Source organism: Papio anubis, chromosome 1 (genome assembly GCF_008728515.1).
Source record: "Papio anubis isolate 15944 chromosome 1, Panubis1.0, whole genome shotgun sequence".
In the NCBI taxonomy this organism is placed as follows: Eukaryota; Metazoa; Chordata; class Mammalia; order Primates; family Cercopithecidae; genus Papio; species Papio anubis.
The window spans coordinates 127116433-127143360 of record NC_044976.1 but is presented as its reverse complement, the minus strand read 5'-3'; the positions used below and the strand labels follow the sequence as shown (position 1 = coordinate 127143360).

Sequence of the window (26928 nt, the reverse complement as noted above, 5' to 3'; positions counted from 1 at the left end):
TTTAAGATGGAGAAAGAAGGACCCAGTCTATAGACTCTGACCTTAGCCCTCAGAATCCCTCATTCAGAGCTGAGGGATCGCCAGGCCAGAAGGTGGCTGGGAAGGCACCAGGGAGAGAAGAGAGCCTCCCGCCCCCAGTTGAGGGAGGTGGTGAGGAGAGGGGAGACTGAAAGCAGTGGGGGAGGGTGAGAGAGGGGAGCCAGCAGAGACTCAAGTGGCCTCCAGGTCTGTGGGACAAAAGTTGGAGGGAGATTTGTGTATGAGAGAGGAGGGGAGGGGGCCGTGGGGAAGGGGGGGCTTTGACAATGAACTTGAGACAAACTTCATTAGCATGCAGGCCTGCTGTCTGTCACGTCGAGCTCAGACCGAGTTCCCATGCAGACCAGGAAGAGTGGGAGGGAGAAAAAGGGAGGGGCTGAGGGTGGGGGTTAGAGAGAGAAAAGAGACCCGACCATTGTACCATTCTGGGCCCCAGCTTCCACCAAATATCGGGACCCCAGCCCTGGAAACCAACCCCCAAATTCCTCTCCCTCCTCTAAGAAAAAGATAATTTATCTCCCACTTTGACTCTGTGGTCCCGCCCCTTCTCTTCTCTTGTCTAGACTTCCAAGTGCTGGCCTTCATCTCCCTGCAAGATGCGCCCCCCTCCAGCTCCCAGCCTTCATCTTCCGACTGTCACTGTCTCCTTCACAAGTAAGATCTGGATTTGTGATTAGTTAAGCTGACCACGAAAGGAGTTGAGGGGAGGCCTGGGAAGGGGGGCCTGAAATGCCCTGAGCCTTCAAATGGCAAACTGTGTCACCTTGCCATGACTCCTCATCAGCTCCTCGCCTTACCCTCCACACACCACTTAATCATTCTCTCAAGTTCCTAAGCGAATTAAAACTCAGAGACTAGGGACCAAGTCTTTCTGTCACACCCTTTCTCTTGCCTCCCTTGGGGATGAGGGTGGCCTGGAGGAACAATAGCTTCCCTTAGCCCCTTCTTCCTGCCTCAGGTTAGAAAAGGCAGTAGGGGAGGTGGCAAGCAGAGTGGAGGTGACAAAGACCCCTGCCCACACAGGCATTGGAAGGAAGAAGGAGGGGTTTCGTCAGAGTGGGCTGTTATTTTGGTGGTGGTGGTGGTAGTGTCTCCAGAGAGGGGCAGCACCCCCTTTTTGCTGCCTTTCCAGGGAGAGCAGCAAGAGAAAGAAAGAGAGAGGCAAGCGAAATTCCTGAATGGATAGACAGATGCTACGTCATCGGAGCTGCATCCTCCACTCCACAAGAGGCTAGGAGCTGGGGGGAGAGAGGCAGTCCAGCCGCAGGGGCCACCCGAACAGTCTCTCCTCCTCACAGAAGCCTGGTAAGTGCCCATTCGGGTCCAGGGAGGATCCCAGCCCCCTCAGACATCTAGGCTGGGTGTGGGAAGAGATCCCCTAAAATCAGTCAGGACGCCCTAACCTTCCTACTTTACCTACTGGCTAATGGAGGCTGGTGCAAAATCATCACAGAAAGAAAAGGCTGATAAAAGATTTAGGGGGTCCCCAAAATGGATGAGGTATGTGTATAGAGGTGGAGCTGGCAGCAGGGCTCTCACCTCCAGCCTCCTGGGCACCTATCGCTGAGCCCAAGGCAGTGGCTCTGCCCACCCGCCCCAGAGTGGCTCCTGGTTCCCCTCCTTCCCCCAGCCCATGCCGGCTGGAGACAGCTCACTAAGTTTGTCAATGGGATTGTAGGGGGGCTTTAGGGTCACGGTGCTACTGATCCTATTAATCTGCCCCTCCCTTCTCTCCACCAGACATGGCCAACATCTTAATGCTTGCACCAGAGGAGAGGCAGGAAGGAAACTGTAGTGGAGATGGGAAGGAAGGGGAAAAATGGTTCTGTATTTGGACTCCTGACCTTGTTTCCTCGATCTGGCTCTTATTCCTTTCTGACCTAGAGACTTCAGCTTTTAGGAGAGGACAAAGTCTGAGGGACTTGGGCATGGGGGGAAAGGAGCCAGATGTCCCCCCATGAAAGAAAGGTGGAGACCATAATTGGGAACAATCCAAAAACATTTTATAGGATTTAGATTAATTTAATCCCCCTTCCCCCCCCCCTTTTCTATGGTATGAGCTGGCAGGTGGGAAAGGGGCTGAGTGGAACCTAAAGGCAAGTGAGGTGTCGGAGAAAATGCTTAGGTTCTAGAAGGGGAGAGAACCCTACCCCAACCCTCTTCACACCCATCTAATGGAGGGGTTGTGTGTGTGTGTGTGTGTGTGTGTGTGTGTGTGTGTGTGTGTGTGTTTCCTACGGAAGGCCAGGAGATATAGAAAGAAGGCACTTTTCCTGCCCCTAGTCCCCCACCCACACTGTGCTTTCTGGGAGACAAGATTGGGGCCATTGTGGGGTAGTGGAGGCTGGAGCGGAGCAGACTATTCTTGGAACCCCAGAGGCCAGATTGCTGGGAGAGGCTAAGGCTGCCAGCCATCATACGTACACACACATGTTCCATGCCTGCTGGGCTGTGTTCTTCATCACCATGTTCCTCTAGGCATTGTGTATGCTTTGTTGGGGGGTGGCAGGGCAGAGATCAGTGATGAGGGGGATAACTGCCCCAGGGACCCCAGAACTCTCATTGATTAGGGTGGAGGGAAGAGCCATCCTTATGTCTGTTTTCTAGCGTGTCAGCAAATTGGTGTGGGGTGGGGGTAGCCCCTTCTTTAGTATGAAGATAATTTCAGACTGAGACATCCCTTTATGAAATGGATGGGCTGGCAGAGCTGAGGCTGGGAGTCAAGTGAGTATTTGTGAGTGTTAGAAGTGGGGAGGGGGCATTCAAAGCACCCCTCCTAGAAATCAGGCTTGGATGTAAGGCTTGTCCTTGCTCCCCAGCCCCCCTTTTTTCTGATTTCCTACATTTAGGTAGGTTATCTTCCTGACTTAAAAAAAATTAGTTGTGGAATTGAGTTTGAGATGGAAGAAGTCACCAGCATACCCAACCCACACACAAACACACACACATATACGTGTAAAAACACTCATCACAGTATTTTAGGAGCTAGGTCACCTGCAGTATACATGCCTCTCCCCCAAATCATAATTTAACCTGATAGCCAAATTCTGGAAAGATAAAACTATAAAGTACTGAGACTGGGTTCCTATCCAACACTAATGAAAAATAAATGCTTTGTCTTCACACCTTTTGTGTGTATGAAAAAGAGAGGGAGAAAATTGATCACTACAGGATCCTGAGAGATATACATGGATAGGTGATAGGTAGATAAGTCGCAACAGAGATGAGTGGAGAAAGCTAGAGAGATAACATGATTGAGAATATCGTAAATGTGTATAACATTTTACAGTTTACACTGCGTTAGATCTAGACAGACAAAAATATATCTCTAACCCTAGTTCCTTCATTCTATCCTAAGCATGCTCTCCCATAGACCCCAGGCAGCAGGAATCTGCAAGGAGATAATGTCCACTGGGCAGGAGATTACTTCCTTAGATTTAAGTCCAAGATCTCCACAGGCTGTTTGAACAGGGCCAAACTCCTGGGCCCAAAGGTTTTGGATGGAGATGGGAGAGGTTGTGAGGATAAGGCTGGGTTAGAGTTGCCCAGGCAAGATGGAGCTGACAGGCCCAGGCCGGAGGCCCTGCCTGCATGTCTAGGCTTTTCTCATTATCCCCCTGTGCAGCCTCAAGCCTGGCGATTGAAGAGGGGAACATAGACTTTGCAGGTCCTGAAGATGCAGGACTAGGAGAAAAGGAGTGGCTGAGAGAGTGATAGGAAGGTTGGGGGTTGTCAGGGAAGGAAGGCTGGACTTCTCAAAGGACTTTAACCTTTGCATTCTCCTCCTTGACAGGAGCTGGATATCCAAGAAGCAGCAGCCTCATTTGTTTTCTGGTGTCATCGTAGGTGGCCACTTATGGCTTTTGGGGTATTTATTTTCTTATTTATTGTTTCTGATGGTGGAGTGGGTGGGGGAGGAAAAGAAAAACTGGCCCTATGTCACCTATGTTTTCTCCTGTTCTCTGTACCCCTCTACCCCACTCCCTGTCTCTTCCAGCTTTCAGCCCCTAATTTTGGTCTATTCCAATTGTAGAAAGACCTACATAGTCAATGATAGGTCACCCTGCTTCCAGTTCTGTGACAAAGAGGAAAGGCATTGGGGATACAGGGAACTCTTTCCCCTTCTCCCGTAGGCTCTTGAGGGCAGAGTTGGAGGCCAATTGACCTTGGGGGAGATGATTGGTTGGAGAAGGGAACAGAGATACTTGTACCTGGGTAACAGAGGTGAGAAAGAAGAGGAGTGTGGGTTATGGTGAATGGGGACCCAAGGAGCTTAAATAACTGTGAGTGGGTATGTATGCCAGGATATACAGCTGCAAGCATTGGGAGGTGGTACTGCTGGGAATATCTGTGGATTTGTTGTTGCATTGGTCTGAGTTGATAAGTTTGAGTATGTGTGCGTGTGTGCGCGGGCGCGCATGTATGTGTATGTGTGTGCGTGTGCACGCGCGCGTGCATGTGTGTGCGTGTGCGTGTGCACGCGCGTGCGTGTGATGCATAGCACCCTTGCACACTCACGCTTATGCCCCTTAAGGAGGCCATTTGCCAATGGTTGAGGGTCTTGCAGAAAGGACTCAGTCTGGATGAACCAACCAACCCTCTACCATCTCTGCCACCTTGTTCTCACCCCCCCCTCCGGACACATAAGGTTCTCAGGCAAGTGAGCAATGTGTGGGCTCAAGAATAGAACTGGGAGTAGGCAAGGAAGGCAGTGCTTACACAGGCCCAAGGAATTCTCAAGCTGGCCCCTCAATAGGAGGAAAATACCACTCTCGTGGGGAGAAGTGTGACATCCTTAGGGACGATATCCTCCAGATTATTTCTCCATACCTCCTACCTTTTCTGCCCACATGAATAGATATTTTATATATATATATATATTTCACACAGACTCAGTATTTTTTACTGCTAATTCTTGTTTTTGTCACTATCCCATAGACAATGCAGATTTCTATAGCAAAAAAATGTATGATATTGTTCATAATGATGCACTTATGAGACAAATAAATATCTGAATCCACCCTCTCCCAAATGCAGCTTTCATCTGTGTCTTCAAGGCAAATTAACCTGGTAACTGAAACAAAGAAAAAAATATATGCTTTTTATTTAATTACCTGACTATTTCAAGAAAGTGCTTGACTGCCAAAATGTATTCTGGAACCTGAATTATAAAGATCCATCCAAGAGCTGCATCCAGAGAGCGTAATTCTGGCCATGTTTTTCTCTACTTGGGCCTCTTCAGGCACACAGACAATAGGTGGGCATCAGGGCTATAAGGGATGGGGGTGGGGATGGGCACTGGCAAAAAATGCGGGCTCCTAGGCTAATCAAGACACTTACAGTCTCACATCAGCACCAGGGCATCGACGTGCTCTCCCCACAGCCCCCTAGAAATTCCCTGGAAGACGCAGGGTGGGGTCTGCAGTCCACCGCTCTACAGAACACTTCAGCTGACTGCGGTCTGCTGGAACCAGAGGACTCTACTCCAACTGAGACCTTCTCAGGGATGCTGAAGCTGGTGGGCCAAGCCCAAAGGGCACCTAATGCACCCATTTTACTCCAGCTGTTATACTGTTCTAGGCCTGCTGTATCTAATTAGTAGAAGGGTCTCCTCTGGTCAAAGGAGCTATCAAATAGTCACGAACACACAACACAATAGACATAACTCTCCCCTCCCCCTCCCCCACAGATCCCACAGAACACAACTTACCAAGACCCTCACTCGCCGTCCGTAATGCCCTCAATCTACCTGATGGCAAATGCAGACTTGCAGACACACTCACGGTACACAGATCTCTATTAATTGATCAATTACTAGGCACCCACTATGCTTTAGGCGTAGTGTTAGTTACCATAGACAAGAATATGTGTGAAATTGCCCCTTCTCTGGAGAGGCTGTCTCATTTGCCACCATCCAGGTAGTTTCTTTTTTGAAACTGGAACAATGGTATACAAACCAATCCCAGTTAACATGATGGTGGGGAGCTTTCTGCTTCTTTCATGACTGATAGCTCTTTCTCCATTGGAATAAAGACAGATGCCCTACTCACCTTTATCCTTGAGCAGGGGTGGTGGGAGACTGGGTTGTCAACCACACCCAGACAAAACCAAACAAAAAATTACTTCATCAGCAACCTTGACAGAAGTGGGGATTTTATGTGGGTAGTGCCAGGACAATTTAGACTAATCTCCATTTTCCTTTGTTGGGGGTCTCTCCTCCTTGTATTTGGACACTCTGTTTAGGCTGAACTACCTACGTAGAACCCAAAGCCTCATTAAGAGGCAGAGGGATCTTGCTCTTTATCAAGCTACTTGGAGAAACTTAGATATATTTTCAGAAGACATCTAAACATACCCATTTCCATCTTGACCTTGGTTTTTTAGGAAGTCCAGCTGGGTCTGAATTTGACCAATAGAGGTGGAGAGGGGGAGCCTCTGATGACAAAACAAAAACAAAAACAAAAGCAAAACAAAAAAACCTTTCTGTTATCTCCCCACTCCAATAAAAATAAAAATACAGCAGTGGCTGAAAGAGAAAGGAGGTTCATGCTGATTCCAGTTGCCTCTTGCGGCACTGTTTGGTCAGCCCAGGCCAGGATAAGCGGTTGTGCTGATAAGCCTGGGCCCCACAGAGGGCAGAGGACTTGGTTGGAAATTAGTAACAGAGGAGAAAGGGGAGAGTTTTAGCTATAGCAGAACAGCTCACTCTTCCTCAATGGCCCCAGCCTCCCAGGTGCTGGTGAGGGGAGGGTAGATAGGGAGGAAGGTTTGCTTAAGGTGCTTTTAAGGGATCTCGTGGGAGGGCAAATGGGGAGATATTTGTAGGGGGAGTTGGTAGTATGTTTGGAGAAGCATAGGCCCTAGCTAGAATTGCTGGAATGTCTGGAGGGTATTGGGGATCCTAGAAATGGGTATGGCGTGGTTTCATGAGAAATCTTTGAGGGGATTTATAGTCACGGAGGGGAACGGCTGGAAAGCCTATAGATTTTCCAGGCCAGATGGGGTATGCATTTAGGGAATGCCTTTAGCAGCATACCAGGAGGTAGGTCTATCTGTGAGAATATTTGAGAGGGGTTCTGGGTTTTTTCATAACTCTACCGCAGAGACAGGGACCCCAATGCTGTGCTCCCCGAGTGCTTCATTCTAAGCTGCAAGAGCACCTGGGAGGGGGCAGGAGGAAAGAAAACAGGGAGTGGACACTATCTCTGTCTCTTTCCTTCTCTCCTCATCATTGGCTGATGTGTTCCCTGTACTGGAGGGTGAAAAAATTGACATTGTGGAAGCATCTAGAAAGCCTTTCCCTTGGGTAAGGGCCTTGAGACCCTGTGGCAACTGACAGAAGGAAAAAGCTATGCCAAGCCCAGCCCTGCGAGCGCCCTGAGACCTGGGAAATTAGATTGTTTTCTTCTGCCCCATATTATCATCCTGGTAGGGAAACACCCGGCTCCCAGGCTTTATCTTATTCCAAACTGCCTCCCACCCAGCAGTCATGTTGCCAACATCAGTGGAAGCGATTATTCAGACATTCTCCAATCTTTGGGGGACGCACTGAATTAAACCCACTGCCCACAGGCTTGCATCTAACCAAGAACAGCTTTCAGGCTTGGCTTTGTCCTGGGCTGTGCAGACAGGCAGATAAAACAATCCAATGGGGACTGATGACAAAACTGGTCATCCCCTGGTGCATGCCCCTGGTGGCCTAGTGTTCAGGGACCAATGGTTATAGGAGCTGGCCCAGGTTAATCTGGCTGACAGGCTCCAGGTATCTGAGTCATAGTTTTTTTTTAGTAAGGCAGTGGAGAGTAGAGTGGGTAGAAGGGTGGCTTGGGACCAGGAATTCGAGCTGCTCCCTGGCAGACCTCAGGTAGGGGCCCACAGCTCGTTCTTCCAGCTCTACTGGACAGCGGGATTTGGATCCTGCCTGCCGCCTAGTATATACCTCTCAAGGTTGAGACCAGGCATTATTCAGCCCTGATTCCCAGCGCAGAGAGGCTGAGCCAGGAATGTCGCGCTGTGCCAGATAAGGAGCCAGGTCGGCAAAGTCTCAGACGGAACCTTGCTGGAGGGCGATCCTCCTCCCATAACCCCAGCTCTCCAGACACACCTGGAGCTGGACCATGGGCTAGAGGTCAGAGTCTCACCATGCTGGGGAAGGGTAAGAAGGCGCTAACAAGGGCCTCCATGGCTGGATGAAAATCTGTGGGTCTTGCCCTGGCTGATGCCAGCTGGAATCCTCACCCCAGCCTTCCCTACCTGGAACTTTGGTGCTGCGAACACATTCAAGAGATATTCCAGTTTCTGCAAGGCAGAAAAGGGGGCTCAGCACCGCTCAACACCCGCATCTCCCTGTAGGAATCCTAAACTTCAGAATCTTTCCCTCATTGTTTTGGGTTGAAAACCAGCAAGACAGGTTCCTGCCCATTCTAAAAGGTTAAGATCACAGTCTGCTAAGGATCAGAACCCAAGAAGCACAAAGAATATTCTGATGGCAGGAGGCAGGTAGGAGTAGAGTCTGCAGTCATCTGGTTCTTTCTGAGGGGGTTTCACCTGGCCTCTTTTCTATCTTTGTGCCCTGGTGTTGGTGCAGCATACCTAGGGCCAAAATGGAATATGTAGAACCTACAAAATGAGTGAGGTTGGAGATCAAAACCACAAATGGCAATGGATTGGAGGTGGCAGGCGGGTCTCGGGGTGAGTGAGGCAGCAGGAGGCTGAGAATCAGCACAGAGACGTAGTAGTCCCCCCATCCCCATTCTCCGGGGGGGAAGGGCGCCCCAATTGCGCTCCCCGGCCGGCCGGGGAAGGGGGAGGGGCGGGGCCGGTGGGGAACGAGCCGGTGACGTCAGACGCGGTAGAGCCAATCAGAGGATGGCCTGGGGAGGGAGTGTGAAAGGATGAATGAAAAGTCCGGAGCCGGAGCGCGCCCGGGCCAGAGCCGCGGCAGAGGCAGAGGAGGGAGCGAGGAGGTGAGACTCGCTCCACCCTGCTCGCCTAGGCTCAACGGAGGCTAAGAGCACGGCGGGCTTCTCTGTCCGGCGTCCGCTGAGCCCCGACATCTGGGACTCAGGGCCCTGGCGCTCCAGGGGCGGGAACTGGCAGGGAGGACCGCGCGGGAGAGCACGGATGGGCACCCTGGGCTCGATGTAAGTGGCCTGGCCAGCATGGGGCACGAGGTGGGAGAGCGCCTCGGAATCCGGCGTGCCTGCGCGTCCGCCACGAGGGGCCGGCCGAGCCCCCACCCTCTTCGGGGCTGCGGTTTCCCTTTCCTGATCGCACCCCCTACCCACCCCTAGGGCACCGCTCGCCTCGAACCCCCGGCCATTTTCACAACCCTGGGTGATCTCTGGTCCTCTTTGCACAAAGCCGTTTCTCCGGGGCTCTGCAGGGCCTGGGACTCTGGTCACCTGCCCGGTCGCCCTCTGCTTTCCTCTCCTCCGCCCTTCTCCTGGGTACTCTCCCGGATCTCTTCCCGGGTGGGGTCTCTGCCGTTTCCTTCTCTCCTCGAGAGACTCGCTGGGGAGTCTCTGGGTCGCCCCCACCCTCCCCCCACAGCCTTTCCCCTCTCTTTGGGTCGCCGGGATTTCCCTGCTTCCTGTTAGGGCATCTCCGGGGTTTTTACCTCCTGGGTTTGGCTGCCTATTTCCCCTTTTCGTCGGCCTTTTGGATCCAGCTCTTTCCCCGACACGGGCTCCGCTTCGCTTCCACCGCCCTTCTGAGTTGGCGACGTGGCCGGGTCGGAGCCGCGGCTCCCCATTTCCATCCCGCGCCAGGCTCGGGCTCCGCCGAAGGCAGGGCTCTGGCTGTCGGATGCGCCCTCGATCTTCCGGAGGAGGGCAGTGGAGAAACGGCGAGGCTGGGGAGGCCTCTGCCTGGGTCCCTGCGGTCTTCCCGGGTGGCACGAAAAGCCCGCGCGTCCCTTCCACCTGGGACCAGCGGAACTCTTGCTCCTGGCCCGAATGAGAGAGCGGGAAATGGGGTACCAGAAGCTTTTTGGGTCTGGGTCGGGGTCAACTCCCGGACTTCGACGCCACCGGTCATTGCGTCCTTTCCACGCCTTTTTCGGTCTCTGTCGTGTCTGTATCCCGGTGTCTGAGGTTTTTGTTGTTGTTTTGTCTCGGACTTCATTTCACTCTTCACTCTCCCCTCCAACTCCACTCGTGTCCCTTCCCTCCTACTCCCGCTGGCGGGCGACCGGGAAGCTAAGGAGGTGCTGGCGGCGGCGGCGGCGGCCGGGAGGCTGCGTGGAAGAGGCGGCGACAGCAGCCAGGAGGCGGGGTTGGTTGTTATCTTTGGTTATCTAGCTGTATGAGTGGTGTGGAGTCTTCATAAAGCTAGATAACCGAAAGTAAAAATAACCCCATACACTGCGCAGAGGGGCCCGGAGAAAGCCGGTCTCAAGGGCCGGAAGGGGAGGCTTGAGCGAGGGGCTAGAACCGCGAGGACTGACCAGCACCAGAGGACACAAGAAGAGGACAGAGACTTCACTGGTTCGGGCGACATTTCACCCCCCAGCACCCCAGTCGGCACAGGTAGGAGTCACAGTCCCATTTCACTTTAGCCAGGTGCCATGTTTTTCCCCCAGCAGAGTTGGAGGGGAGCAAGGAAGCCTCATTGTGGTGCCCTCTGGTGGTCCCCGCTCAGGATGGGGCCTTTTCTGGCAGTCTGGGTCACTGATTGGGAAACTGATCCAAGGGAGAATCAGTTGAAATCTAGCTGCAGAGTTATTTCGGCTCCCGGCTCAGGCCTCTCCCTCCAGCGGGAGCTGATGAACAGTTTCCCACAGGCTGTCCACAGCTATGGCTGGGTGGGGGAGTTTGGAGGAAGTCACCTGAGAACACTGGTCTTTGCTTAAGTCGGCTCCTTAAAGCCATGTAGGGCTATCCAGCTTGGTTGGAAGATGGGGGTGTCTATGTGAAAATAGGTGGAGATAGAACTGAAGGTGCTGGGGGTGGGAGGGTTGCTCAAAAATGTAAGCAGGGTGGCAGAAGAACCTTTTTCCCAGTCTGGGTTCTGAGGCAGTGGAGTGCAGAGCAATCTCGGTTCCATTCGCATTCGCCTTCCTCCTTCCGCCCCAGGACCTGAGGCTAATCTCTTTGAAAGATCCTTATGCTGCTCTGTCATTACTGACCAGAGGGGCTGAGTTGGGGCTTTTTAGGACACCTAACCTTTCCACCCCATCTTCACTCTTGGAAATCATCTCCAAGAACAAATGGCCTCGAGAAGCTCTGAGGATCTCAAACACAAAGGAATGTGTAGCTTAGTATCTATGCTGCCCAGAGAAAGCAAAGAATTAGATTAATCAGGGACTTTTCTAAAAGAATCTATTTATCTGGCTTGACCTAAATATTTTAAGCGAAAGAGTGTTTAGGTGCAGTTGAAAGGAGTATAGTCTAGAGTCACTTTGTGGAATAGAAGTCAACGTAGCCAAAGCTAGAAGTAGCCCCCTCTGCATTTACTGCAGCTCCGCATCCCATACGCCTGCACCTGGCTTTCCACGACACGGGGCAGGAAGGAGTAATAAGGGGGTGGAAGAACTGGACAAAGTGACCTTGACTGACTCCAGTTTCCTGTGTAAATTTAACATTTCCTCCCAGGACCTGATTTTATAGCTAGAAGATAATGATTCAATTATATATTATGTGGGAGAAATATCAGAGAATCCAAACTCAAAAAAATTGTGCTTCAGGGAGCCTAGAATACATATGTCTTCTTCCTTTAGCGATTTAGAGGAAGGCGAGATTAGTAGCTTCTTACTTTCTCAGCCATTTGGATTTGGGTTTTCTGGGGGAGGGGCAGGTGGAGACTGGATTAGGGAGAAAGGGAGCAGGTTTTAGGCGAGGACTAATCATTCCTAACACTACTTCCTGGGCACTAGGCCTGCATCCCTTTCTTTGCTCTTTCAACATTGTGAGATAGTTGTTATTAACCCCATTTTACCAATGAGAAACCACGGACTCAAATGAGTTGCTAATGTTACTCAGTGGTTTCCAACCCAGTGCCCCAACGCTTTTTCTTACTTTCTTTTTTTTTTTTTTTTTTTTGAGATGGAGTTTCACTCTGTCACCACGCTGGAGTGCAGTGATGTGATCTCAGCTCACTGCAACCTCCCCCTCCTGGGTTCAAACAATTCTCCTACCTCAGCCTCCCCAGTAGCTGTGACTACAGGCACGCACCACCATGCCCAGCTAATTTGTATGTATTTTTTTTTAGTAGAGACGGAGTTTCACCATGTTGGCCAGTATGATCTTGATCTCTTGATCTGCCCGCCTTGGCCTCCCAAAATGCTGGGTTTACAGGCGTGAGCCACTGTGCCTGGCCTAACCCAACCCAGTGCTTTTTCTACTGCACTTGCCTGTGGGAACAACTGGAGAGAGATTGGGCAGGGAGGGTAAGACGGGGTTGAGCTAAGATTGGAGGACATGGGGCACAGGAGGGAGAAGGCGCACCAAGAGAAAAGCCCTGCCTGTGAGCAGGGGCTGGGAGCTGGGATGAGAGAAGCAGCACCAAGAAAGATAGGATTCTTTTAAAAACAAACAAACAAACAAACAACAACAACAACAAAAACCTTTCATGTAGCTTGTTGGAAATGTGAATTTGGGATCCACTGAGGCTCATTCACATGAGACTTAGAACCTGTATCAGTAACCACGGTGGGTTTACATCATTATTGTTGTCTCCTGAGGTAGCGCATTTGAGCTACCTCAGGATATCCAAAGGAGAATAGAGGGAACTGGGGGGCTGAGAACTGATGCCCTACAAAACCAGCACCTCAGTGGAAAGGAGGAATAGAGCCCAGGAGGGATGTGGGGGTGAGGGTTTGTGTCTGCCTTATGTGAACATATGGTGTGTGCGTGTGGGTGTGTGGGTGGGGTTGTCAGGAGAGTGATGGGTGACTGTGTTTGTGAGCTGTGTGTGTCTGCTTTATGAGGGTGAGAAACTGAGTGGTGTGTGACCTGGTGTGAGGTTGGATGTGTGTGCCTCCACGGTGGGTGGGAAGCTCGGTCGTGACATTAGGGACACCTGGAGGAACAGACACTCTTGGATTTGGAAGGAGGTTACCAAATGCAGACATCACAGTGACACTGCTGAGTTCTCCCCACCCGCTCTGTACCAGCTCGCATCTCCTCCAACTGAACCCCACAGGGGAACTGTGGGACGGGAGTGCAGGGAAGCCATGTTAAAAGGGGCTCAGAAAGCCCTAACCAGAGTTACCAGTTAGGAAATCTCCTCTCTTGTATAATCACACCTCTGCCTGTGTCTAAGAATTTTCAGTTCTATTCTTTAGATACTGCTACATTACTATTTTTACTGGAAACCAAATTCTAAGCTGACTTCTTTATTCATTTCTCTCCTCAGTCCCTCATTTTAATACCCTCCTATTGAATTCTAGGTCCAGGAAGCCAAAGGCAATTTTCTCTCAAATATTTGACCCAAGTGTTGCATTATCAGCCACACCCTCACTCTGGGACAAATTCTCCTCCCACCCAATTCCAGGCATGGAAAGTGTTTTGTTGATAAGTTCTTACAGTCACAGGAATCATCCTAGTCAGCAAACCGTGGGAGAGACAGAAATAGAAACAGCAAATCTGACCAAACCAAGGTTCATGTTTGGGTGTTTTCATTTATCAAGCACGCAAATCTCTGAGCCTCAATTCTGATATTTGTATAATGAGAATAAGAAACCCTTAGGATTATTGTGTGCAGAAAATGAAGAATTCTATATAAAAGATCGTATACTGTTATGACACTCATGGCTAAAGGGTAATTCTTAGATTGCAGAAAGATTAAAGGCTACAGTTTGGAAAGACTGATAGCATATGATTGGTTTCAGAATGTAAAAAGGGAAGCTCTCGGGCGTGTTCCTGACTGAGGATCTCATAACATTTAACTTGAGGAACTTCCTCCTTTTCCAGCTTTGGAAGTCAAGGTGAGACTCCCGGGGACCTAGGTAGGAAGTATCTGAAGACTTGGGAGAGGAAGCACAGCCCTTGGGAAGTCTGATAAAGGGAAGAGGTTGCAGTCCACGTGGCAGAATGGCCATTGTTTTCTTTCTCCTTAATGGATATTAAGACTTATTGGTAAGAGCACTTAGGATGGGTAAACTGACTTACATAGATAAATACAGCATGTGTAAATGATAATTTCAAGTTTATGCCATTAAGCTCCTAGATTCTAAGTAACTAAAAACACAGTTTATTAAATTAAAGGACAAGTTAGGTAGTGGCTATAATTAACAAATCCTATAAACCTGCCTATCAGCATGCAGACTTGTCTTCATAATTGAGTGACTTTAAGAAGGGATGTCTTCTCTGCCTTCGCCTCACAAACCAACATCCCCCCAGTCCCCAGTGCGATTCCTGAGGTTGGTAACCCACCAGAGACACACAGGCCCCTATGTCTGAAAGTCCTTCTTGAGGTCTGCATGTTCAAGGTTTGAAAGTTGGAATCTGGTTATTTATTTTTTCACCTTCCTTCAAATCACTGGAGGGAAGGAGCAGACAAAACTATAAAAGCATTCTTGGGGCTTTGAGGAGAATGAGGAGCAGAGTTATGGAAGGAAGGGTGGGTGGGTGCGTATTTAGATAGGATAGATAAGGAGAAAAGGGGAACCCCCTCCTTGCCACCCAGGCTCTCCCAGGGCCGAAGTGACACCCCCTCCTCCTCCTGCCCTAATCCCCCCATTAAGGCAGCTCTGAGTTTGTTATGACAGCGGCTGAAGGCTGCTGAATTGCTGTTTGCTGTGTCTGCTAATTGGGCTGAAGGGTTGGAGTCTGGACACTGAAAGGGACCATTGTTGCTGTTTACCTTCCACAGCCGCCTCCCTGGGGACCCTCTGGGTAAAGGGGAGCAGCAGCACCCCCTTAGGGTCATTGCACCCATTTGCTGCACAAGGGACTGCAGTAGGGAGACAGTTTGTCTCATTGCCTTAGGGTGGGTTTGAGCTTCTACAGCACAGAGGAGACAAGCCAACACCTGAGCCAGTCTCATCTCCAGGCCAGGCCTAGGGGCCATCCAGGAGCTCCCAGGAGAGAGGAGTTACATGCTTGTCTTTCTCTTCCCTATTCATTCCCTTCTTCTTTAAGGATCTTTGCTTTGCCTCTTCCTCCAGCTAATCAGACTTCATCCCTGCACCTTTTCTGACCTGCTTTCTTCTAGATCAGTGATTCTCAACTTGGTTATGCACTGAATCACCTGGGGAGCTTTTTTAAAAATGTTGATGTTTGGGCCCAGCCCTAGACCCATGAAATCAGAGTATGAGGAAATGATGCCTAGGCATCATTATTATTTAATGTGCACCTGAAGTTATGAACCACTGATGCAGACTCACCTCTCCACCTGGGAAACACACACACACACGTATGCATGTACCTACATGCCTGTGTAGGTGGAACAGACTGTGCACACACAAACATGCCCCGGCCTTTCCCCGCCTTTCCTCCCAAACTCCTGATATCTATAATACTATCAGACAGGTTGTATATCTTTTTAATTATTATTTCTAAATTCCTTGTAGGAGCCTTAGAATTTAGAACGGAATTTAGAGATCTGTACTTTATCTCCCACCTCAATCTGAGCTCTTCCCCAAGGGAAGGGACTATGATTCCACCTCCCTGTGGATGCCCAAATAGGATCTAGAGGAAGAACACGCTAACTTATCAGAGATTCGATGACTTTTGTGCTTTTCCTTCCTCAAAGTAATATTGACGATTTGGAGGTCTTCAGAGAGGAGAAACTTTCTTCAGGCATCATCTTTCTTTCCCTTTCCTTACTGTTTCCAAATGTTTTTGCTTCTTCTCTTCCCTTTAGCTTCTCACCTGGGGCGGGTGGGTGCTCCAACACCCTCCCACCCTTCTTCCTCCTTGTGGACGACAGAGCCACATCCAGCACCACGGACAGCTCCCGGGCGGTGAGTGAGATGGCTGTGCTGACCCCCTTTGAGAGGGTTAGGAGGGACCCTCCTGTCTGTACAGTCAGCTATCAAAGACTCTAAATTTTTGAATCTGTGGGATTTGTTTGCAGTCAGCCGTGGAGTCTCAGGGAGAGGCAAAGGCTGAGGGAAGTTGGCATTCTGTCTCTGGGCAATTGGGTTTGTCTTCATGTTTGGAAGTCTGAATGAGAAGGGCTGCTCCAGTAGTAGGAAGAATGAAAGTTATATTTCAAGAATGATTTAACCTAGGTCATGTAAGATACGGAGGGCATAGATCTGGTAGAGCTGAAATGAGCCTTAGATATCATCATTCCTATATTCCTCATTTCACAGATCCCATGGGAGTAGAAGAGGTGTGATCAGGTTGCCCAGCTGGTTAGCAGAAATGCCAAGATCCAGGCTCCTGAATTTCAGCCTGGCCCTTTCTATCTGTCTGATACCTCCTTTAGGAGTCTTTCTGCCTCGGTTGGGTGGAGCGGGGCTGTTGCTGGTTGGGGGAGTTTGCAGGTTGCCCCTGTTCCACAGGATGCATGACTGGGCATGTGAGGTGTTCAAGAAAGCCAGGAAAAGGTGGAACAGACTGCTACCTCTGTCTGAAGTGGTTTGGAGGGAAGGCCTCAGGGACAGGGCATACCTAGCAGTAGCTGGCAAGCCCATGGGAGAAAAGGCAAGGGGGCAACCATCTGCCAGGACACAGAGGCCAGTGGATGGCCACAAGTAGTCTCCAGAGGCCAGTGGGAGTCACGCAAACTGGAACGGGGCCTGGGAAAGGCCCTTCTGTGTGCCCAGGCCTGCTCCCCCAACACCGTGCGCCTACAAACAAAGGGACCATTCTCTCTAGGATTTGATGCTGCCATCTCCGGCTGGCAGTGCCAGGTGGTGGGGGCATCGGGGGTGTCAATCCATTATCCCCCCAACTCCTAGGTCCTCTGGGGCTGGATGTTGGGGAGGTGGGTGTTCCATGCTATGTTGCCATGGCAACCTCCCCCCCACTCCCAAAGTACAAAGAGAGACAGTTTTCACCCCCACCCCCAGAAAGAACCTGGGTCTGGCTGGGAATCTTCCCCTGAGAATCCTCCTTTCTGATGCACAAGCCATGGCATGCATAAGCGTCACCCTCTTTTCAGCACTGGAAGCTGAGGGTTCTGCCATCGGCAGGCCACATAGGCAAGGAAGCTGGTGCATGCAGTGTCTCTGGGCAAGGTAATGCAAGTGAGCACCAGCCCCTTATACTTAACCCCCTCTCTTCCCAAGCTCGCCTGCCCCTCACCTACCACAGCCAAGGACATCCCAGGACTTCTCAGCTGAAGCGATGGGGCTTTGACCTTCTACTCTTTCCCAGAAGTGAGGGACACCCGGCTACCTCCAGCAAACCTCTAGGCTGTGGGAACAGAGAAGAGGAGGGGGCCATTCCTGCCACCCTCCATCTGCACCCTCCGCCATTACTCATTAGGCATTCTGCCCCCTCCTTCCGCTCGTTAAGCCTGATTTGCATACATTTGCATAATACAGTTCATTTGCATTCCAGGAGGCTCATGGTAGAAGCCAGGAAAAAAGGGGAGGGGGGCTGGAGAAGAGAAAAAAAGGGAGAGATTTTGTTTTCATCAAAGTGTTGGGGGAGGGACTAGGGGGAGGTGGCAGGAAGAGGACAGAAATAAAAACTTACACTACTTTCTTTCTTTCTGCCCTCCCTCCCTGAGCTGGACTCAAATGCCAAAGAGAGATGCCAAGGGGCCAGCTTTTCTGTCCTTTTTTGTCTTGCTTCCTCCGGCCTTGGCTCCCCAGCCTGGCCCCCCACCTTGTTGGGCTGAGGCTTCGGAAAGAAAGAGGCAGGGGTAGGAGGCAAAGCTGTGGGAACGGAAGCGGAGGGTGAGGGAGGCCGCCATCTTAGGTAACTGGCGCCTGTAAGATGGCTGCCTGACCAGGTGTGCACTGAAAGCCTGCTCTGGTTAGTGGACATGGAAGAGACTGAGGCCCTAAGAAGGACTTCCTGGCTGACCAGAAATACTGTTGAATCTTCCTGCTAATGGAATTGGGAAGAGAGGATGGAGAGAGAAGGAAGGAGGGAAAGACCAGGAATGGCGGCCCCCAGAAAAGATGTAAGGTTGAGCACAGGAGCAGGGGTGGTAGCGAGGCCTCAGCACGTGGCTTAGTTCCCAGAGGACTTAGAGGACTGTGAGTAATAAGAAAAGTACTGGAGGAATCAGAATGGGGAATATCAGCAGGAGGAGTGAGAGGGTAGGATGTGGCCAGGCAGTATCATTTGCCAGTTTGAGGGTCTCTCTGGGGCCTGTGAAAGGTGACTGTGTACTTGAGGAAATGCTCCACCTTCTCTCCTCAGCCCAGCACTTTGGTTTCCATCTTTATAACTCTGGTAAAACTGCACCCTTTCAGAGGCCACTCATAGCCTCCTCAACAAAGACCTCTGGCCCTTCCCAAGCCCAGTCCTCCTTGACCTATGGAAAATTTTATGCTATTTTCTCAGTCTTTTCCTTTGACCTTCGGTTATTCTGTTATATCCATGATCATCTGTTCTTGGTTCCATTCATTCAGTCCTCCAGATGGACCAGTTCCTTAACTAGAAGGGGTCCCCAGGTTCTGCTGGTAGCACTTTGTTTTCTCTTCCTTCTCACTCTTCTCACCACTTTTATCACTTCAGCCATCACTTGAAGTTATAAATTCTCCCTCCTTTCTTTTTTTTCTTTTTTTCTCTCTTTCTTTCTTTTTTTTTTTTTTTCTTTTTGAGGCAGAGTCTTGCTCTGTCACCCAGGCTGGAGTGCAATGGTGCAATCTCAGCTCACTGCAACCTCTGCCTCCCAGGTGCAGGCGATTCTTCTGCCTCAGCCTCCTGAGTAGCTGGAATTACAGGCACGTGCCACCACACCAGGCTAATTTTTGTATTTTTAGTAGAGACAGGGTTTCACCATGTTGGCCAGGCTGGTCTTGAACTCCTACCTCAGGTGATCCACCCTCTGTGGCCTCCCAGGGTGCCAGGATTATAGGTGTGAGCCACTGCACCCAGCCTCTCTCCCTCGTTTCTTTAGTCTTGACCTGTTTATTATTTTTTTTTTTTTTTTTGAGATGGAGTCTCGCTCTGTCACCTAGGCTGGAATGCAGTGGCGCAATCTCGGCTCACTGCAACCCTCCTGGGTTCAAGCGATTCTCCTGCCTCAACCTCCTGAGTAGCTGGGACTACAGGTGTGCGCCACCATTCCCAGCTAATTTTTTGTATTTTTAGTAGAGACGGGGTTTCACAGTGTTAGCCAGGATCATCTCAATCACTTGACCTTGTGATCCACCCACCTCGGCCTCCCCAAGTGCTGGGATTACAGGGGTGAGCCACCGTGCCCAGCCTAGTCTTGACCTCTTTTAAACTCTGGATTGACACCCCCAACTGCCAACTACCACCTGTGGTCCTGCCATTTGTCCCCAGTTCAAGGATTAGAACCGTATATCTGCTTGGCCAAGCCTGGATCACATGCCTAGGCTCTAGCTGCAAGGAGGGCCCAGAGAGTACCTGTGTTTTTAGTTTCTGTAGTGGCATAGAAGTACCACTTCCCACCAAAACCCGGGAGGTGGGCCATTCCCCAGGCAGTTTGGATGCTCCCTCCGCATTGTGCTTCTGCTGCCCTACCTCTGTCGGTGGCCTCATTAAAATCCTAGGCCCCCAGGTTCAACTCCTGAACATTTTCCTGGACTTGTCCCCACATCCAAATCAGCCACATCAAAGCCCATCACTTCTTCCTGTGTAGCACCTCTCTCATCCATACCCTTCCCTCTGGTACCCCTGCCTCCATGTCAGGGCATTCATTCAGGAGGCACTGAGGGTCTCCTTTGTGAGAGGAGCTATGCTCAAGGGGAGCATGGAATACAACGCTGCTCTGAGGAACTGGCAGTCTACTGGGTGAGGCAGACACACGAATGATTAGGAGACAGTCTGGAAAGCATTGTCCTGCAGACCTGTGGGGAGCGCAGGAAGGCTTCCTGGAGGATGCCAAGGAATAAGCGATACGAGATAAAACAGGCATTTGGCAGTCTACTGAGTCTGGGGAGGTGAATGGTGGACAGTCCACAGCATTCAAGAAGGCAGAGAGGTAAGGAAGAGCAGGGTATGTTTGGACACTAGCATGGCCATCGCAGGGAGTCTGCTGGGAGGAGAAGGGAAGCAGAGGTAGGAGTTGCTCTGTAAAGCACCTTATGTGCTATACCAGGGAGGCTGGGGCAGTTAACTGATAGCCTCAGAGGTGCCAGGTGTAGGGCGTGGCTGGAGAGCAACACATAACCACTCCTAGGAGGGATGAGGACTCCGGCATCTGGTTGTCCACTGAGCCCAGCCAGACACTTAACTGACTCTCAGCTAGTTCCAAACAAATGAAGGACATATGAAAGACCTGGAAGCCACTTGAGGAAGGGATGTCTCTACGACCCGCCTTCAGAATCCCTCCTTCCCCCTCCACATGGCGGGGCAGCAAGCTTATGGAAGCTTTCTGGGGAGAGATGTGGAGAAGAGGAGGTTGGTGTCCCTCAGCACAGTGAGCACCCTGAGGTCAGGGCAGGGGATGGGCTGCTGGGGTTTGGGGGACAGGGATACTGGCTCTGACTTTGTGGGACAACAAGCTGGTCTCTGAGCTCTCTTACAAGAAAGAAAGAAAGGAAGGGAGGGAGGGAGGGAGAGAGGGTGGGCACAGTGGCCCAAGCCTGTAATCTCAGCACTTTGGGAGGCCAAGACATGTGGATCGCCTGAGGTCAGGAGTTCGAGACCAGCCTGGCCAACATGGTGAAACCTTGTCTCTACTAAAAATACAAAAATTAGCTGGGCATGGTGGCCCATGCCTGTAATCCCAGCTATTTGGGAGGCTGAGGCAGGAGAATCATTTGAACCTGGGAGGCAGAGGTTGCAGTGAGCTGAAATCGCACCACTACACTCCAGTCTGGGCAGCAGAGCAAGACTCTGTTTCAAAAAAAAAAAAAAAGGTTCAGTGGTTAGGGCTGTGTGGCTCAGGGAGCTGGAGCAAAGCAGCAGAGAAGGAGCTCAGTCCTGGAACCATCCTGAGGGAGGGAGTTAGGGGTAAGGTAGTAGCCAGGGCCAAGGCTCCGAGGGAATTCTTCCTCAAGAAAGGGGATGAGAGGCTGGAGAGGCAGATGGGAAGATGGTGAGGCTGCTGCTGGCCGCTGGGCGGAATGTAAGTGGGAGTGCCCACCACCACCCATCCCCCAGGCCCAGCTTGTGCACAAAGACTTCTCTGTGAGTGGCCATGGAAGTGGCCCTGTCAGGTGAGGGGGCTTAACTCCCAGGGAGTGGGGTGGAATGGGGCTGGAGGAAGGGAGGGCTGAGAGGTGGCCTCAGGCTTTAACCAGGTCTGGGCAGGAAGGAGAGAGAAGCTGAGACCAGGCCAGGGTCTCACAGTGAGGCCGTCCATGGTCTGGTCCAGCTGTCCCCAGGATGGGCTCCTCTCCATCATCCAACCAAGGCCCCAGGGCCCCAGCACCAAGGCGCTGACCTGCCCCTGCCTTCTCCCCATGTCTTCCCGGCTATAACTCCTGATCCTGCCAGGCCTCTCCAGCCTTCCTTCCCCTCCTTATACATGCTGTCTCCTGACGCTCTTGGGACTGATCCCGCTTGGGACTGACCCTGCTTGAGCGTCTCTCATCTTCCCAGCATGGGGTCTCCCTCCAGCTCCTGCACAGTGCTCCCGCTTCTGGGAGGGCTGTGTTGAGAGGATGGAAAGACAAGATGGACCATAGCTAAAAAGGAGTCCCAAAGCTACCCTAGTCTCCACACCCACTCTTGCCTTCCCTGGGAGAGGCTCCTCTCCTGGCCTGGCCTCAGTGTCACCTACTGCTAATCAGCAATGTGTAGAGACCTTTCTCCCATCCCCCCACCTCCAAGACCTTGTTGGGCACACTGGATTTTACTGGGTTTTTTTGTTTGTTTGTTTGTTTGTTTTTGGAGACGGAGTCTTGCTCTGTCACCCAGGCTGGAGTGCAGTGGCACGATCTCAGCTCACTGCAACCTCCACCTCCCAGGTTCAAGCGATTCTCCTGCCTCAGCCTCCGGAGTAGCTGGGATTACAGGTGCCTGCTACCACACCCGGCTAATTTTTGTAGTTTTAGTAGAGACAGGGTTTCTCCATGTTGACTAGGCTGGTCTCGAACTCCTAACCTCAAGTGATCTGCCCACTTTGACCTCCCAAAGTGCTGGGATTACAGGTGTGAGCCACTGTGCCCAGCCTGCACTGGCCCTTCTAGTGAATGTTTGGGTTCAGGGTGCATGAAGCAGCAGAATGCTGGTGGACACCACCTCAGCTTGCAGGCTGCTCTGGGTTTGATAGTCAGTGGGGCTCTGTCCACAGGAAGGACAGCAAAAGAAGGAGCTTTTGGTTTTTGACTCTGAAATTGGATAGGCTGGTCAGGATACAAATTCTGGCTTCCCCCACTTACCAGCTGGGTGACCTTAGGCAAGTCCCTTCATGTCTTTGGACCCTAACTGCCTTCCTTGGTTATCCTGAAGATCAAACAGGATGATGGGAATGAGTGTTTTCTAAGGCTGTGTGCAGATGTTTAGTGTTAAATGCTAAGTGCAGAGGGACGCAGTTATGGGGCCATTGAGATAGGTGGGGGCAATCAAGGAAGGGGGGTTGTGAGGGCCATGGATCATCGGGTGCAGTCCATCACGGAGGCCTGACTGAGAAATGTGGCTGGGCTCCGTGGCTGGGGCTTTCGTGGTCTGAAGGAGGTGAGCATCTTGCTGAGGCTGTTTCAAGAGGGACCCGTTGTTAACAATTAGGTGGTGAACTCCATGATGGCAGCTTCTTTTATCCACTGGCCTGGTGCGAATGCTGCCCAACATACCAGGAGGAGGGGACAGGTAGGGTGCAGCTCAGCCACATTGCCCCTAACCTGCCCTGCTCCCTCCCTGCAGCCCTCATCTCCTCGTCCTCCAGGCAGCACAAGCCATTGTGGAATCTCCACCGGGTGTACAGAACGGTGCCTGTGCATCCTGCTGCTCAGGACCTCTCAAGTCCCCGATGTGATGGCTCCTCAGCATCATCAGGAGTGAGCATAATTCAGACCTATTTAGATCTATCAGCCTATGGGCCAGGGGGACCTTCAGCAGGACAGTCTTTTGTCTCCAAGCAGTCATTCCTTGTTATACAAGCAAGAGTCAGGAGGAGGAATGGTTTTGGCATCATCCCCCACAGACAGCAATGGGGCCTTTAGGCCTGGAGGGAAGGACCAGGCTGAGGCTGGCATATGGAGGTTGAGCCCTGGGCACGGGGCATCAGCTTCACCCGGCTGGGGATGCCTTCTGCTGGGCTTGTCCATCTGGCACCAGCTGGCTTCCCAGCACCGCCCCCACAACCAACCAGACTCCTTCTTCTGCTGTTGCCATGACAATTGGCTGCCATATTGTACCTCAGAGCACTAGCTCCTATCTGGATTTTCCTGTGGGGTTCCTAGAGGGTGGAAGATGGGTCTCCAGGGATTTATCCCTTTCTCCTGATATCCATCCAATAAAAATTCATAATAACATGATTTTTTAAAATAGTCTAAGTGGAGGATTACTATGTGTCAGGCTCTGTGCCAGACACTACATGTTATTTAATGTGGCTAAGAAAGAATTAATGAGATAGAATTCAAGAGGTTCCCATCCAGTTTCCTGCTACTACGACAGACTTTTTCTCTCTCCAACCAGGAAATTCCATGATCTTGCTTATTCCTGTCTTGGGAAGTCCTTCTCCATGTCTAACCAAGATCTATACGGCTATAGCACCAACTCTTTGGTTCTTGGCTTGGCATGGCTGAGTTGAGAGGTAAGGAAGGAATGCCACCTAGCTTTAGTGACTTCATAAAGGTTCCTGGGCCGGGTGTGGTGGCTCATGCCTGTAATCCCAGCACTTTGGGAGGCCGAGGTGGGCGGATCACGAGGTCAGGAGATCGAGACCATCCTGGCTAACACGGTGAAACCCCGTCTCTACTAAAAATACAAAAAATTAGCCGGGCGCGGTGGCGGGCGCCTGTAGTCCCAGCTACTCGGAGGCTGAGGCAGGAGAATGGTGTGAACCCGGGAGACGGAGCTTGCAGTGAGCCGAGATCGCGCCACTGCACTCCAGCCTGGGCGACAGAGCGAGACTCTGTCTCAAAAAAAAAAAAAAAAAAAGGGTTCCTGGACTCCAGCTATTAGAATTGGGAAACTGAGACTTGCCTAGCTTGGTGAGAGGTCTGAGTGCCCCTTAAAGTCTTGGGAGCCCCCACCCAAACCTTCTGTTTACAGAAGAGGAGTAAATGCCACATAATGCTTTGAAATTCCCCCTCTGTGTCCCCATCAGCACCCCAGAAAGAGTCAGGAGCCGGAGACCATGGAATAGCAATAGTCTCCCAGGCCCTCTGGGCTCCCCCTTTGGAAGCCAGTCTCCCAGCTCCTGCCTTGCGGGGAACGTTCCAACAGGGCCTCAGATCCTGGGATAGCGAGAGTTCCCTCCTTCTGGACCCCAACTGGAAGGCAGAGAATGGTCACTTTGACCTCGAGGGGCATCTATAAGGGGCACTAAGCAGAGGCTAGCTTTGCTGAGGGAATCCTGAATGAGGAGCAGGTGGAGAGAAAAAGGAAGCCATTCTCAACTGAGGAAGGGTGGGCTGGGAGGGAGGGGCTGGGGATAATTTATGATATCATTGTTCCCCCACCCCACTTACTTCCCAGCTACTGTACCGTTGCTAGGAGAGCTTGGCTCTGTCTGGGGCTGGGAGGGTGTAACAGGCGGAAGGCTGTTCCATCTGCACTCCTCCTTCCCCACCCAGGGGAGGGCACCGCATGGAGCTGCATCCACCACCCCTTCCCAGGCCCTGACAGACACCAGTCTCTTCTGTCGTTCCCCCAAATCTAGCCACTCAAGGAATAGCAGGACTCCCAGGTGGGCTGAGGATCCAGAGCAAGGAATGGGCAAGGGAGTATGGAAGGAGAGACACTGGCAGACTTAGAGGGGCACTCAGGAACAGCTGGCCCACCTCGAGACCTGGGAGCCAGCCCGGGCCAGGAAGAGGGCCAGAGGGAGTCAGGGAAACAGTCCTGGCAGAGCCCAGGTTTGGAGAAGACAGAGTCCTTACATTTGAGGGGTTCCTGATGCAATGGGCAAGGCGGACCTCTCATCCCCACTCCTCCACACTGTCAAGATCCAGGTTGGAAAGCTGGCAAAGGTAGGGGAAGGAGGAGCTGGGGCAGGGAGGAGGGAGGTGAGCTGGGAGAGGCTGAGGAGAGTCTAGGAAGAAGAAAGGCCGCACTGGTCTAAGTGGAGCTGGGCCATGCCTGGCCATGGCTGAGATCCCCTCCTCTTTCTGAAATTCTCTTCTCAGATCTTAAGGCTCTTGGAGAAGTCAAGGGAGGTGAACTTTGGGGGTTTCCAAAGCTGCTGGCTCCCAACCCTGGATGGGGCAGGAAAGGAAGGCTGTGCCCACAGCTGTGCCTGACACCTGATTCCTGCGCAGCCCCTACTGGGTTTATTTGCCTTTCCTGGACATAGCTTCCCCACCCCAGAAAGGAGGGAGCTGACCCTGATTTGTGCCCATTTGGTTGTGCAAGCCCCTCCGTAGCCATTATCTCAGCTAATCTTCCCAACAGCCCTGAAAACCAGGTGATACTGTCCCCACTTTATGAAGGAGGAATCAAAGCCTCAGGAAGGCTAAGACACTTTCCCAGAGTCACAGGACTGGTACGTTGGGCTGGGCTTCAAGTGGGGCTTCGTAGACCCCAAAGCATATGTCCCCTTCCCCCGCTGTGCTGACTTCTGAAACACAAATGGAGGGACTGAGAGAAGAGAGGACCAGATAGGTGGAATTCTTGGCATGTTCTCCAGTGTAGGCGTAAAGTCTGAGAGATGATAAACATCTTGCAGGTTGAAGACAGGATTGGGGAAGAGGCCATGGGAGCTGTGGAAGTGACCAAAAGTCTACTGGGCTGGTTCTTAGCCCAAGTGCAGCCTGCTCCCTGCCTTCCTGAAAAAAGTCCCCTGGGCTCCCTGCCTAATCTCTCCTGTTCTTGGGATCTGAGTTTCCGCCTTAGGCATTTCCCTTATCCCCCCGTTGCCTTGGATAGAGCACCTGGAAGAGCTGCCTAGACTCAAGCCACTGTCATGGCGGATCCCTTTGTGATGACCCCTTCCCTAGCTCCTCACCTTGGCTGATGAACATGAGCTCCTTCCAAGACCGCTGGAAGTTTGTCCTCTGCCTCCTCCTAAAGTCTCCATCCAAAGAGTAGTTTTTGGCCGGGCATGGTGGCTCACGCCTGTAATTCCAACACTTTGGGAGGCCGAGGCGGGTGGATCACTTGAGGTCAAGAGTTCGAGACCAGCCTGGCCAGCACGGCAAAACCCCGTCTCTAATTTAGCCGGGTATGGTGGCATGCGCCTGTAATCCCAGCTACTCAAAGGGTGAGGTATAAGAATTACTTGAACCTGGGAGGCAGAGGCTGCAGTGAGCCAAGATCATGCCACTGCACTCCAGCCTGGATGACAGAATGAGACTCCATCTCAAAAAAAAAAAAAAGGTATTTTTCTTTACGCTTGACAATTTTCTTTTCAGACCAAAAAGAAGAATGTACTTCATCCAGTTGGACTGGATTCCCTCTGAGAAGCCTTCCCAATTGACTAAAAGATGAGGCTAGGCTCTAGCAAGTTGAAGTGGAGAACCAGCTCCTTCAAGAAGCTTTCAGCAGAATGGAAGTGGGGAGGACCCAGATTCCAGCCCAGGCAGCCCGTTGTACCTTGAGCCATCTGGGATAAGACTTTGACCCATGACTCCCATATCCACAACCTGTCCATCCTGGCCCTTCCCAGTTTATCCTGTGTCATTTGAACTGGGATTCCCACATCCTCTGAGATGGAAGTCCCATCTCAAGTCTTCAATAAAGACTCTTGAATATTGAATCACATTAATAGTGGTTGTGGATATACCTGGACAGGGTTGGA

At 51.4% G+C, this 26928-nt stretch overlaps 2 protein-coding genes across 30 annotated transcripts; both read left to right on the top strand.

Moving 5' to 3' along the window:
- Nucleotides 1-403: 403 nt before the first annotated feature.
- LOC101005783 (protein CROC-4) lies at nucleotides 404-26895 on the top strand. 29 transcript variants are annotated; one of them, XR_002516685.2, is made up of 8 exons: nucleotides 448-693; nucleotides 1172-1344; nucleotides 3833-3907; nucleotides 4173-9182; nucleotides 13953-15946; nucleotides 22890-23023; nucleotides 23664-23781; nucleotides 26543-26895. XR_002516685.2 is itself a non-coding variant. In XM_017947933.3 (8 exons), the coding sequence occupies exons 1-7, from the start codon at nucleotides 636-638 to the stop codon at nucleotides 23776-23778; spliced, it is 669 nt and encodes a 222-aa protein (XP_017803422.2). In that variant the 5' UTR covers nucleotides 472-635; the 3' UTR covers nucleotides 23779-23781; nucleotides 26543-26895. The 29 variants fall into 29 exon arrangements, 9 of the variants coding, with proteins under 9 accessions (XP_021780560.1, XP_017803429.1, XP_017803432.1 ...); XR_002516686.2 differs by lacking the exon at nucleotides 4173-9182 and having other exon boundaries at nucleotides 472-693; nucleotides 13871-13966; nucleotides 15847-15946; XR_002516684.2 differs by lacking the exon at nucleotides 4173-9182 and having other exon boundaries at nucleotides 472-693; nucleotides 13871-14117; nucleotides 15847-15946.
- LOC108581774 lies at nucleotides 17592-18721 on the top strand. The gene is given in 3 exon segments (XM_017947985.3): nucleotides 17592-18177; nucleotides 18180-18423; nucleotides 18425-18721. Coding segments are annotated over 3 exon segments (549 nt in total). The 5' UTR covers nucleotides 17592-17993; the 3' UTR covers nucleotides 18546-18721.
- Nucleotides 26896-26928: the final 33 nt, after the last annotated feature.